Source organism: Thermobia domestica, chromosome 2, assembly GCF_964235325.1.
Source record: "Thermobia domestica chromosome 2, izTheDome1.hap1.1, whole genome shotgun sequence".
Lineage (NCBI taxonomy): Eukaryota > Metazoa > Arthropoda > Insecta > Zygentoma > Lepismatidae > Thermobia > Thermobia domestica.
The window spans coordinates 55,947,119-55,962,107 of NC_137455.1; the positions used below are offsets into that span (position 1 = coordinate 55,947,119).

The following is a 14,989-nucleotide window of genomic DNA, read 5'->3' on the forward strand; positions in this document are numbered from 1 at the left end:
TCGATTGCATGAACAACGATTTGATTGGACAGCGGTTTACTTCTTCAGAAGATATCGAAACATGGGTCTCTGACTGGATCGCTTCCAAGGATGAGGACTTCTTTCGCCACGGAATCCGTACATTGCCTGACAGATGGGCGAAAGTGGTGGCTAGCGATGGACAATATTTTTCTTAAGGTATTTATGTATTTTGTGTTTGTACTACAGCTTCAATGTGTGCGTACCAACCGCACAAATTAATTCCTAGACCAAATATATACAGAAATGAAGAAACTAGTGACATTTTATGAAGCAGGCTAGGATAAGGGGCCCCACTACTTACATTATAAGAGCCTACACGACACAAAGCATTGTTCCTATACTTAGATTTTATTTTATTTATTGTTTTTCTTATATTTTGGAAATGTACATAAGTTTTTTCCTTTAATTTTTAGGGCCCTCAAGAGAGTGGGACCCTAAGCTATAGCTTGTTTAGCTTATACGTAAATCCGGCACTGACATACAGTAATTACCCCTGGTTTTAACTTCATATTCTACTGTATTATCAATTAACAATGTAAAGCTAAATTAATACAATACAGTAGCAGAAGTAAACTATGAATCTATTTCACTATATGCCAAGTTTATTCGATCCATTTAAACTAGATAATAATTTGTGCCATGTTGAAGGGATCTTCTCGGGTAGGACATATTGTAGAGGAAAGGGTCAGTGATGCCAACCTAAAACGCTATAAAAATTCCATCTCGAAAGACAAAAAATATCCCATTTTGCATCTCAATTTCCCACGTTGTACTATTATTATTGTTAATAATAATAATAATAATAATAATAATAATAATAATAATAATAATAATAATAATAATAATAATAATAATAATAATAATAATAATATAGAAGTAAAACTTATGCATTCAATTTCGGAGTGAATGGTTAATAATTTTTAATCTACGTTTATAAAGTAGTTTGTGAGTAACTATTTTTCTTAATCGAGAACAAGTATATTTTATTATATTCTCAGAAACATGCGCGCCGACTACGTGGGTGCTCCGGCACCCACACAAATAATCTTGTGGGTGCGCCGCACCCACAAGATTTTTGGTTTAGACCCCGATTTAAACCTGTCTCTCTTGCTTTAAGTCAGCAGTGTTACCGACTGAGCTAGGGCAGCCCCAACTTATCCTTATAGTACCGGTATATTTTACTTTATCACATCATAGCCCTTTATGACAGTGTTCATAAAATATTTCAACTAAAAATAAATCAATCAAATATCGAGACTTTTCTGAAAACATAGGCTAACACGTCTCGCCATTGATATGCACCCACATAAATTTTGGAAAGTCGGCGCCGTTACTCAGAAATGCAGTGACACCCTTGTACCATCACCTTATACTGAGCTGAATGATACTACAAAACCTTTGTTCTCCATATATTTTAGTGTGGAACGTTTGAAAATTAATTGTTTCTCGTTTGATATTTTGCTTTCTTTCTTTCATTTTTTCATTGTTTTGTTTCCTTCTTTCTTCAAATACCAGAGCACAAATTTCGTTTCTTGATACTCAATATTTAAGAATCACGCACGATTAAATCACTCCTTACTAGCATGATTTTGTCGATAACAAAGAAAAGACTTCAGATTAAAAGTTGACAACACTGACACATTTATTGATGATTCGCTCGTAGGGAATTTAGTTGGTGTTATTATACATATAGTCAAAAATCCCATATATCCTGTCAATTTCGACGAAAATTCCCTTTATCCAATTCCGAATAATTAATACCACGCAATAGGATTTTTCCCGCAGGTTGGCATCATTGGAAAGGATTGAGCCGATCCAATGCTGAAAGTACCATCTCTTGCAGTTTTCCTAGCATAAGATAAGAAAAAGTTAAGGTAAGTTTTATTAAGAGTATCGAATTCCAAGACTCTCTCCAAGGTCGAATTTACTATATAGTTACTTCACGTTCAGTTAAATAGTTTTATATTTATACCTTAATATTAGGCAAATATGTTACCAATATGACTAGGAGATGCCACAGTTTCTTTATTTTTAATTACTAAGAAAAGCAGCGCATCTAAAAGAAGCTGTCGATAAATATAGGATGATTCAACATACGGTACTATTCTGCAAAGACGTTACTAATTAATCTGCTGAAAGTTCTACTGCACAAGAATACTTAAAAAAAAATCAAGGAAGCATCTTGTAGTTATTCGTACATATAGACTAGGCATTTGCCATTAATAACTCATTACTTTGTTATTAATAGCTACTATCTGAATACCACTCATTCTAGTTTTGGAACTTCTTGTATAAAATAATAATAGCGTTTCAGTTTCGACAAAATATCTTTGCCTTCATCAGACACATTATAAAATACAATTTCTAAGAGTACAGCATATATATATATGTCAGAAAATGAAAGGTGGTAATATCTAGGAATCAAAGGATGGATCCTATTGGTTCCTAGATATTACCTATTCTCATTTTGTGAGATATATAAACTGTAGTTTTAGAAATTGTATTTCATAATGTGTCTGATGAAGGCAAAGATATTTTGCCGAAACTGTAACGCTATTATTTATTAGTTAATATATGCTTTGGTCAGAATTTGTCTTTTATTTTAAAGTAGGCATGTTGATTGATAGATTAATTAGTGGAAAACAAATAGATATTCTGACTTAACCGATAGTAAATGTATTAACTTTATGCTATGTCACGAACCGAAACACTCATCAGTTATCAGAATACGATTAGAAGAAATGAGTTACCTCATCTAGTATCTTTTGTACATCTTCCTCTGTTGGGGCAGATGCTATGATTAAGAAGGGTGTTCGTTGCTTTTCTTCATTGGAAGATTGTCTAGTATCAGATTTATCACTCTCAGGAGAGTTCATGGTTGTGAAATATTGCTCTAAGTCCTTCACCTATGATTTCTGAAAGAAATGACATAAATAAAACTAAACTTACTCATGTTTACAATGTATGATTATCAGAGAGGTATTTTTAAATATGAAATACTAAATATGAGTGTTGTGTTAGGCCTATATGCTAAAGGAAACGAATAATAAATATAAGTAAGTAAATATAAATTATGATAAAAGAATCTATGTAATGCAAAGAAGGCGAAGAAATGAAAGAACTCCGAAAAAACCTAACAAACATAATAAAATGTCGTTCAATTCAAAGTCATATGACTGGGAAACTAAGCAATGACGCTTTGGATAGAAGAGAACATACTGAGCTACCTACGGTGCTTTTCGAGGTGTTTCTGAATATACATTTTTATTTATATAAAATAATGTTTAAGCCTAGTTGTTCTCAAACGTATTTTCTCGTTTTCTAATGCATTTCTATGATTCATCTATTCTGAATGTTGTGAGGAAGTAGGGTGACCAGATGCTGACAAGCGAAAAGTAAGACACAAGTATAGTAGTATATGATAGTTTAATGCTTCGGCAATACGCATGTCCTTATTTCATTTTACGTTAACCTTAGGTTAATTATTCATTTTTGTTAAAAAGAAAAGTACTGAACAAAAGTACTCCAGAAATTCAACACAACTCCATATGCTTTGATGTATGACAAACTGATTTAGTTTTATGGACGTTCAGCGCAATTTCGTGTTGGGCTATACTTTTTAAAATTGATTTCCAGAGCGTGGTATTTTATTTTAAAGAACGAGAGAAAATTTAGACGAGGGTACTTATGCTTAATTTGGTTAGCATCACTGTCATAAGTTGAAAAGAAACTTTTCCTACCTTAACGATATCTCAAAAAGCCCTTCTCAGTGAAATCAAAGTATTGTAAAACAATGGTTTGTTGATTGTCCTCCATCCGTAATCTTTCGAGGAGTTTTAAAAAACAGCGGTTCATCATTCAGGAGGAGAGTGCCTGTGATTCAAAGTATTATGAATGAAAAATGAAGCATTAAGACATTGAAAATAAATTAACTGAGGAAATTTTAAAAAAAGAATAAAAATTTCTCGATTTTCTAGGCGTCTTCGCAACACGCAGGACGGCTCTTTGAAAAGCAGTACTATACTGCGAAAATCAGTACGTCTAGTCACCCTAGAGGAAAGCATATATCAGTACCAAAAATTTTGAATGTGACAAAATTATTTATTAGCATTGCATTATAGCATTCCTCTAGCACTATACACAGTGCCACTTAGGCCGAATCTTAAAGTTGGTCATCTTGACGAGGAGATTCTTGATTCTTTCAGTCTCACAGAGCAGATGGATGAGACATTACGTAAAAGAAGAGCTGTATCTGTTCCAGGTGCGCATCCAGAATTTTTTGTTGGAAGGGATTCAAGCTTTCGGGAGGAGGGATCCAATAGTACAAGCCACTACGTCTATGTACTATTGAACGGATATTATTCTGTACTTGAAAAGACGATAAGTAATTGTAAAATACTTCCACCTCTATCTTCAGAAGAAAAAATATAAAGATAAGACAAAGAGTACAGATGAAGTGTAAGATCAAATTTTCATGCTACATCAATCATTTCCCTCTTAGGCTAGTTTTAGACGGAAGCATTTATCGTAGCATTTCTCGTAGCAGATGTGCTGCCAAAAATTTCATATAATATTGTATGGCATCAAAAGTATATGGTGTTTTTAAACGGTAGCATTTTGATGAGTATCTGTCGTGACGTAGCAAACAAATCACTGGAGAAGAGCGCAATTATGGCTCCGAAATTAAGCGTGAGGTAGCTAAAGCTATAGTAATTGTAACAACAGTTCTTGCCGGTCATATTAAAAAAACGAAAATCACAAAGAAGTATGTGGGCAAAGAGCATCCCTACTCCAACTCATGTTTCTTTACTACAATTCAATTCCCCACACAAAACAAAGAGCATGGATATTTGGCACAAAATCTTTCGCTCCTTTTTAACACACCACGGCGTTGCAATCGGACCAGAAATGCTGGGGGAAATGCTACGAAATAGAGCAGGTTCTATCGACAAGAAATGCCATAGGATATGCCATGGCATGGGTAATGCTATAGCATTTGCTACTTTACACGATAGGATGTCGATGATATGATTTTTGCTACGAGAAATGCTACGATAAATGCTTCCGTCTAAAGCTAGCCTTACGCAAGTATAGTTTTATTGAGAAAGTGTACAAACGTATGTTAAGAAGTTTTTATTTGGAGGAGTCCGGACCTGGTGGACCCTCCGTGAGTGCGGCCCTGATTTTTTAAATTTTCTTTCTGTTTTGCAAAGACTTCCATTGCAGAATAACTTTCAGATTTATTCCCTTTATTTCCTTATTCTTGACAAACGAAAGTGTTATTTTCTAAAGTTGCACGACCCATATGAAGCTTCATTAATATTGAAAGAATTTATACAAGATGTATCGTGGAACTGATCAACAGTCAGTCACAACATGACGACTGAGTCGAATGGTAGAAACACAGTTACGCTTGATTCAACTGTTTACATGGACTTCGAATAATTCTGGGACTTAAGGGGGTATGTCAGTGTTTTAGCCGCTTACGAGAAATTTGTCAATCCACGGTTTGCTATTGCCTGCAGAAGTTTAATTTTTGGTCGGTAGATATGTATAGAAATACAGCATCCCTGTGTTAATTTTTTCTCCTCTATCTTATCTTTCACGCATATGGAATGGGCTCAAATTTTTAACACAGCTCTAAAAGTCTTTATACCTTTTTCTTGGAAACTACTGAAGAGATTCGTTTAATTTTTCTACCGTGCACCTACACTAAATGGTGATGCTACTGAACTAGATGACATACAAAGTCAAAAATTATTTTTTAAAAAATTCGAAGAATTTTAATAATGTCATTTTTTATATTCACCAAAGAATAATTGAAAGAAATAAAGGAACTATGCTGTAATTCTAGTTCAGTATATAGAAGTACAAATTAGTAAGATTTTTGCGAAATTTGGCTACTTTAGCATTAATATAGTTTGTGAGAAACTGGTAGATGTATGTCCAAAAATGCAATTTTGAGAAATTAAAAGTTTAAAATTTACAACGGATTTTCATCAATGTGGAGGATCACAACATTCAGAAAGCACCAAAAACATATTCTTTGTCTTCGGCTATATCTTCTTTATCTTTCCTATACCTTCTTTCTTCATTCCTGATTTCTTGGTAAGCTTCAGGATTGCCAACTCAGATTTTGTTATATACTTTCTGGCCATGTCTTGCAGGTGTATTCACCTCTTGAAATTCCTATCTTCTTCAGAACACCAACTCTTTCTTCGCAGCCACTACTAAAACACTGGACAGCATCATACATTGCAATTTGTATGATTTTAGAATCCATAAATGTACTTTCTGGACATCGTTGATATATCAGTGCATTGAAACTTTCATTGCGGTCCTGTTTTATCATGCAAACATTTTCCCAAAAGGGCGACATCCGCAAGAGCTCTATAAATAGGTATAATAGCATCCAGCATAAATTACTCCAGCAGGCAATGAATGCTCATGTTATCAGTACTTACATTTCACTGAAATTTCATACGCAGCCTGTTTTGTTTTGGGTAATTACCATTTACCAAACTTGTATATCTATTGCCATGGAACGTACGCTTTTGAAAACATTTTCACATCTTCTCAATTAAAGAAAAAAGAAGCTTATTTTGCTTTCAAATAAATCTCGCGCGCGCTAAGTTTACTAACACAAACTAATAAGGAAAACATAGAACTATGGACGCAGAACAGTAAGCAAAATGATGTGTGTATTCTTTTCGGAACGACAAAGTAAAAATATATTTACTACATCATTAAAGAAGAGAGGGATGATCAAACAACCTGGAATGAACGTCAATACTGACAATAGATTTTTTTTAAGCCTGAAAATACAACGGAAGTACACAATAATTTGCATTTTTTGAAGGAAACCTGATGACGTACGAACATGAAACTTCACGCAATGAAACTCAAGACCGTAGATTCTGAAAATGATACTTTTCAAAAATCGAAAATTTTGATACAAACGCGGACACCCCCCTTAACTCTGGTGTTTGGTAGATGCACAGGCCATCCTGAACAATCACCTGCCTCAGAGCAGATCCTTTCTTGCCTTGTTATTTGCTTCATTTATAGGATCCTCGACACGCAACTCGGTAGAACAAATGCTATCAAATATAGTACCTCAGACCAAGCATTTCATAATAAATTTTAAATTACTTACATAGTTTTCCAGGCTTTTTTTTTTAAAAAAAAGAAAAGAGACCAGACTTTGCACTGCAAATAAATGTTTTCCACTACATAACAGGAAGAAAAGCTAAGTTACTCAGTAACCTCCTTATTAATCTACATTTTCCTTTTATCAATTCCTTAATTATCTTTTCATAAATATTTGTTCTCGAAGATTAAACAATTAACATATCTTAAAACGATAAGATTTTCTGGGGTTAAAGATCAGTCACTATACGTTATATATACACTTGGGGCTATACAATTATGTAGGGCAAGGTCATACCCATCAAGAGATCTGCAAAAGTGCATACACTGCTTAAATGGCATTTTATATAATTTTCCGAGGACAAATATTTATATATTAAAGGAACCCCGTCTAATTTACTAACTGATCATCGCCAAGGCCAACTTGCTTAAGCAAACAACTTAAAATTTTGATACTACGAAGTGTATATGATTTGTGATGTTAGGAAGATTTTCATAAATCGACATGGAAGGGAACAAAATGGTTTAATTATTGTATTATAATAAGACTCCCATATATCGGAATGTTTTAGACTAAAAACATGGGATATGGATTTGGACTTTTCACTAATATAATACTACTACTACTACTACTACTACTACTACTACTACTACTACTACTACTACTACTACTACTAATAATAATAATAATAATAATAATAATAATAATAATAATAATAAACACGTTTCTCAGCCATTTTGATCTGTAGGAAGAACCTAATAAGATGTCCACATCTCGGAAACCCTTAAAGTTACATTCATGGATTTTTGCCTTTAGACTTTTCGTTTAAAATAACAAAACAGATAGGGGCACAGTGGCTCAGTGGTTCTTGCTTTTGAGATGATAATCATCATATTTCTCGCTTTCTTTCGAATTTAAAAAATATACTTCTCATCTTATGGGCAACACTATTGATAATTAGTTTTCAAATCAATTGCGTTTAAATTTCCTAACCCACTTTTTTCAATCAAAAATCGATTGAACCGTATTAAATGTATAAACAAGAAACTTTGGGAATACAAATAAAAGTTAAGAAACTCAATTGCACTTGAACTTAGTAAATATAAATGCAATTGTCAAAAATGAAACAATTCCAATTATGAATAGGAAGGTCAAATTGGATACCTAACCGCGAATCCAATTTGAGTTTCGAGTGGTGATAGGAGAAGAAATAGAGTGATCGTTAAAAACAAAATCGAATTCGAAATTTCAACCGATTTACGCGTTTTATGTTCTTTACAGGCCAAAAAAAATGGATTTTTAGATGTCTGTTCATCATTCCGTTCGTCTCAATGTAAATATGTTCACTTGTTTAGAGACCATACCATACCTTGTTTAGAGAGAATATATCGAGACCAAATTTTAAATTTAATGTTACTATAAGATTCTCTAGAGGCTTTTAATTTTTTTTTCCTATCTCCAAAACTAAGATTAGTATACTCAAAGATGAATATGAAAATGTGCTATTTCCTCGAAAGTGGCTCCAACGATTTTGTTTATATTTGATAAATAAAATATGTCATTTTCTAGGAAAATTTCAAACGGAATATTTTTTTCTTTGGGTTTATTCTTTCTCAAAAAGACTAAGGAGATTTTATTCATAATTCATAAATATATATTTTATTAATAACACTAAATTGTTATGTAAGTGATTTCTCTTTTGAAAGTTCACAAGCGGTGAATTTTCTGCAACAATTTTCTGAAAAGCGACTTTCATGATTTTGTTCATATTTCAAAAATATAAATATTGAGAACCTGATAAAAAATGATAACTGACGTTTCCTGAAAAGATCCTCAAATAATAGTTTATTCCTAGGAGTTTTTTTTTTTTTTTTTTTACGTTTTTCTCAAAAATTACTCGGCGATTTTGCTCATATTTCATAAATAAATGTTTCATTAATAACCATACGATACGAGTTAAGTAATTTGTCATGAATAAATCCACAAGGGTCAGTTAGGTGTTGGGTGTGTTCATTTTTGGGCTATTTTCTCTAAACAATTCAGATGATTTTGTTCTTAATTAGGTAGTAACACTATAATGTTGCATAAATCACTTCTCATAAATCATTTTAGTTCATCATCATCATCATCATCATTATTATTATTATTATTATTATTATTATTATTATTATTATTATTATTATTATTATTATTATTATTATTATTATTTACAATTTCCTCAAATACAACTCATGCGATTTGGTTAATATCTCATAAATAGGGCTAGAATTTTTGCTGGAGAAGAAGTACTGAAACTGGTGGGTATAAAGATGAAAAAACACCGTTTTTGGTGGAATGAAAAATATCTTAATTATTAGTTATACTACATCGCAAACATAATTTTAATATTGTTGTACCAAATTCTATATGTCTAGGTATTTGTTCACTTGAAAAATACGTCTTTAATTGATCATCGAAAAAAAATGTAAATGATTGTTTACATTTCACGGCGTGGAAGCGTGAATTAGAAATATTTTGAATTTGACAACATTCATCACCTGAATGTTGGGAATTATCAGACCTTCCCGGTTTGCCATGAGTACTTTATATTGGGATGAGAGTGAGATTTTGTTCTAATATTGATTCATAATGTTTTAGATTACTAAAAGATAATCTGTGAGTTTACTCGCTTTAGTTGAGAGAAGCAAAGTTTCATAATTTCAACACGATTTTAAATTATCGCATTAGTACAAAGGGTGTTCAAAAAGTTTTGCACAGTGGTCTCTAATTTTTTTTATTTGTTGCAGGAGGAGAATGGATTTTTTTGTGAACATACCTAGAACATTTAGCTTTAAGTTGGTATATAAAAGTATTTTCTTTTATTTACAGGTGAGCCATAATGGACCGTGAAGTAGATGTCAGGTTGCGACAACGGTCGGTGATGGAGTTCCTCTTCAAGACCGGCGATGACTCTGCCACATCGATTCACAGGAAGTTGCTTCCTGTTTATGGGGTGGACACATTGAATCGCAGCAGTATCCAGCGGTGGTTGCAGAGGTTTAAAGAAGGTGATTTCTCTCTACTGGACAATCCACGATGTGGTAGACCATCGACGGTAGTGAGTGACGTGAATAAGGAGACCATTAATCAAATCATCCAAAATGACAGATGTGTGACGACACGACAGCTTGCTGAAATGACTGGCTTGTCATTGGGTATTGTGGTATCAGTGGTACAGTCACTAAGGTACAGAAAAATCTGTGCACGTTGGGTGTCTAGATTCTTGACAAGAGAAATGAAAAAGATGAGGAAGGATGTGTGCGAGGGTCTCATGATGACCTTTACTGAAGAGTGGAAACAGTGTTTTGACGGCCTCATTATCCAGAATGAAACATGGTTGTTTTTGTCCGAACCTGAAAGCAAAATCCAATCCATGGAGTTGCGACATCCGAGTTCCCCTCGGAAGAAGAAACCAAGACTTTCACGAACATCAGGCCGAAAGGTGATGGCCTCCTTCCTCTGGGATCAGTTTGGTGTCATTTTCATTGACTTTTTGGAACATGGCTCCACAATTAATAAGGGCCGTTACTGTTTGTCATTGGACAAACTGTGACGTGCCATCAAGATCCACAGACCACAGCTTCAGGGTAAGCTAATCAGACTACACCAGGACAATGCCAAACCCCATACAGCCCTGTCACTGACGAAGGAGAAAATCACGAAAATGGGTTGGAAAATTGTTCCTCATCCTCCCTAGAGTCCGGACTTGGCTCCGTCTGATTTTTCCTATTTGGTCATCTGAAGGCCCACCTGCGCGGTAAAACATTTGATAGTGAGAAAGACCTTAATCCTGTGTCAAGCGATGATGTAAGAATTTTACCAAAGTGCATTTACATCATGAAAAGAATGTTGGACCAGATGCGTCACAGCTTATGGAAGCTACATTGAGTAGGCTTAGTATATAGCTAAATGTTCCAAGTATGTTCACAAAAAAAAAAAAAAAAAAAAAAAATCATTCTCCTCCTGAAACAAATAAAAAAATAGAGACCACTGTGCAAAACGTTTTGAATACCCTTTGTATTTACATTCCCTACAATCTAAGAGATGCTTGAAAACTTTTTCATTCCTGGGCTTAGGTTTCTTTATCTTTTCTACTATGTTGTTACACCTTTAAACAAAACTACATGCATTATTGTAGATAAAGTAATAATGCAATAAATCAACGTTAATACTAGCGAAGATCGAGAAAGAACTGAGATATACATCTGTACAATGTGACGGATAACGAATGAAAACTCAAAATTTAGAGCTTATTTGGGGAGAATTTCTGAATAGGGAGGAGAAGGTTCTTTTTGGTGGACATAAATTTCGGGTTTGGAACCCCGAAGTCATGTGCTAACTTGAAACCGTTGTTTGAACAACCCCTCACTAAATTATGAATACCAAAAATATGAGCCTTACTCAGACAAATATTTCATGAATAACCAGATCAAATGGCATGTCATTTCTAATGAAAAAGTCCAGAAAGGGTTGTTTACTTTTGGATTTGTTTTCTTCGAACGAAGTTTCCTGAAAACATTGTTCCGTATTTTCATGGAGCAAGAAACTTTAGTGTGATGGTCTATAGCTTTTTTTCACAAACACTATTAGACTCAGGAGAGCTTAATTAAGAGAAAATAATAAAAACAACTTCTTACCTTGTTTTATATAATCAATATCATTACTGCAAGTTGTCTTCTTTTTCCTTTTTTTGGATTCAGCCTTATAATTTTAGATGAGTTATAAACAATCTAATGTACACTAAATAACACTAACGAAAACGATTCAAACCTTACGAGAAATATGACTTGACTATGACTTACGTAACCTTTTTCCCGCGCTGTAGACAAGCAAGAACAGCTGACGTGATATACATACAACTAAAGAGCACTTGAATAACCTTGACAAGCAAAAAAACATCATTCGACGCTTGGGTATCTTAGGTTAAACGTATAAAACAAGCTGCTTATAAAGAAACGAATGAATTGATATAACATGTCCTTGTGAAGTATACGGAGAATTAATGTAACCTTTTTCAAACAAATTAATCCAAATAGAAAGTATCAACACCGATGAATTTTAACGAAATTAGTCGGAGTAAACTTAGCTCAATTAAGCGATTAACGAAGAATCTAATTGCAAATAGTATGTATGTATGTTACTAATAGGTTAGGACTCCTATAGAGGAAGTAAGGGTAATTTGGACCCCCATTTTTATTTTTAAACAAAAAATATAAAATTGTCAATAGACAAATTTATTGAATACTATTAGAAGAAAACAATTCTTTGTTTATTTGTACAATGTTTGAACATAACAATTTCACTTACGTTGTATTAAGTTTTCGGTTATTCCTTGTTAAATAAAAAAGGTCGAGCTTTGACCGTTTGCAAAATGGTAGGATAAAGTGGACCCCCGAGTCACAAAAACATAAGTAATAAAAATAGACTAAAATATAAATGTACTATGCGCTCTTCATTCACTTTTATGTCAGAACAATTAACAATTTAGAATTATTTAAGTACTACTTAGCTATCCCGGGCTGAGCAATATGCTATCTATTCTTTCCACAAATCACAAACATAACGCTCAACAACATGTAATCCAGTGCATGTTTTATAATAAATAAATAAATAAATACTTTAAATCAGAAAAATAAAAGCTATAAATTATTGTTGACATTGAACCACAAAATTTTAGCACCTTAGAAAGAATTTTCTCGAGAACTACACATGAGAATTTAATTGAAGAATTTCATTCTATTTACCTCGAAGTGATCTAGGTCTATAGATATACTGGTATTAGGGCTGTTCCGATAATCGAGTAATCGATAACAATTCGATAAAATTTCAAAACCGTTTCATCGATAAATAATTTTAATTTTATCGAATTATCGAACTTTCGAGACTCCCGAAATGTTCGAGACTCTCGAAATGATCGAGACTCCCGAAATGATCGAGACTCCCGAAATGATCGAGACTCCCGAAATGTTCGAGACTCTCGAAATGATCGAGACTCCCGAAATGATCGAGACTCCCGAAATGTTCGAGACTCCCGAAATGACCGAGACTCCCGGAATGACCGAGACACTCGAAATGTTCGAGACTCTTGAAATGTTCGAGACTCTTGAAATGTTCGAGACTCTTGAAATGTTCGAGACTCCTGAAATGTTCGGGACTCCCAAAATGTTCGAGACTCTCGAAGTGTTCGAGGCACTCGAAATGTAAGAAACATTAGACAACTTCGAGACACTCGAACTCTTCGAAAGTCTCGAATTGTTTGAAAGCAGCAAATACAGAAATATATCAATATGATCGCATTTGTCGAGTCGCTTGAATATTTTGAAAAGTTCGGGATTATCGGAGTGTTCGGAAGAAACAATGAATTTGAGGTTATCATAGTTGTATATAATATGTATTACATATATGCAGAGTGTTTATTTTAAAACTTCTCTCCTTAGCAATGAAGTGAAGGAAAAGTTTTCTCCCCACAGATCTGTATAAGGTTTAAGCAGTCTGTCAGAAGAGAGAAAGAGGAAGAGAAAACATGCATTACCTGAATGGAATTGGAATCCAAGACACCATTAGTCTACTAATAGTCACTTTGCCGATTACGCCAATAAAGGGGCAGGCAGAAAAATAATTTTAATATGATTTCGAGGGTTTAATTTAAAGTTCTGTATAGAGATAGGTACTGATATAGGTAGAGGTAAGGAAAGTCGATAAGGCTGAAGACTTATCAAACTTCCGTTTCGAAAATTTACCATCCGGCGCTCGAATGCCTTCGAATATTTGAGATTGTCGTGAAACAAACCTTGAGAATTTTGGGTGCGAAGCTCCCTATTACACGCTGTCCTGTCTGTCTGTTTGCATGTGGCATCCGACGATAACTTTCGAACGGATTGTCCGATTTTGATGGAACTCATTTTAAAATGCTCTCTTTTGCTTTCACCAGACACCTATTGTTTCGGTTGCCATACCACAAGGGGATTTTTCCCGAATTGAAGTATTTGTTCTTACTTTGGGCGTAGGCGTGTGAAAGCTACGATAACTTTCGAATGAATTATCCGATTTTAAAGGATTGGTCTAAATGCATGTCAGGTATCTGTTGCTCTTGGTTACTTTACGATATTTGATTTTGTGCATAAGATGCCGTGCGGCTCTGGGCATTACCAACCTCAGATTCAATGCGTACCTGGGAGGGGAGGATGCTGCCGAAGCGTGGTGCCGACAACACCACATTCATCTACGACTGAGGGCACACTCCCTACATGCCCTCATGGCATGATGCTATGCACAAGGGATAACTTTACATATGACAGAACGAAGACTAAAGGAAAATGAAATGAAGTGAAATCTTCCAGTGTAATGACCTACTATTATGTCTGTTAGGATAAGGGAGAAATATGATTAAGGCAAGTGAATGATGATGGAATAGTTGGTGGAATGGGAATGTGGAAGGAAACAGGAGTACGCCGAGAAAGCCCACGGACACGATGTTGTCCCCCACAAACTTACTTGGTCGGGGATCGAACCAGGGAGGGACAAAAGGGATTAAGGGGAAAGGAGAGAAAAACACACATCCTCTGACTTACATTTCAATGGCTCTGATTCAATTTCCATATCAAATTAAAATAACTTCCGATCACTTCTTAAGGAAAAATAGAAAACATTATTTCCTCAAGAGTTCTCTCAGCTGCTTCGTATATTGTTGCAAACAGCTTTTCAAAGAAAGATGGTCGTGCAGTTACTTGCTTTGCAGTTGTTGAAAGAAATATTAGACCCTCTCTCTCCTGTTGTGTC

At 34.4% G+C, this 14,989-nt stretch overlaps 1 protein-coding gene across 5 annotated transcripts in view; it reads right to left on the reverse strand.

The window, feature by feature from the left end:
- The window catches only part of LOC145672433 (fatty acid synthase-like), a 39,662-nt gene extending 27,512 nt beyond the window's left edge, over positions 1 to 12,150 (reverse strand). Inside the window, exons 1-2 of one of the 5 annotated variants that reach the window (XM_081741593.1) lie at positions 12,013 to 12,150; positions 2,772 to 2,936 (exon numbers count right to left, since the gene is read on the reverse strand). In XM_081741593.1, the coding sequence (XP_081597719.1) occupies positions 2,772 to 2,897 (126 nt within the window). In that variant the 5' untranslated portion in view covers positions 2,898 to 2,936; positions 12,013 to 12,150. The other 4 variants (XM_081741591.1, XM_081741587.1, XM_081741588.1 and 1 more) reach the window with 4 other exon arrangements.
- Positions 12,151 to 14,989: the final 2,839 nt, after the last annotated feature.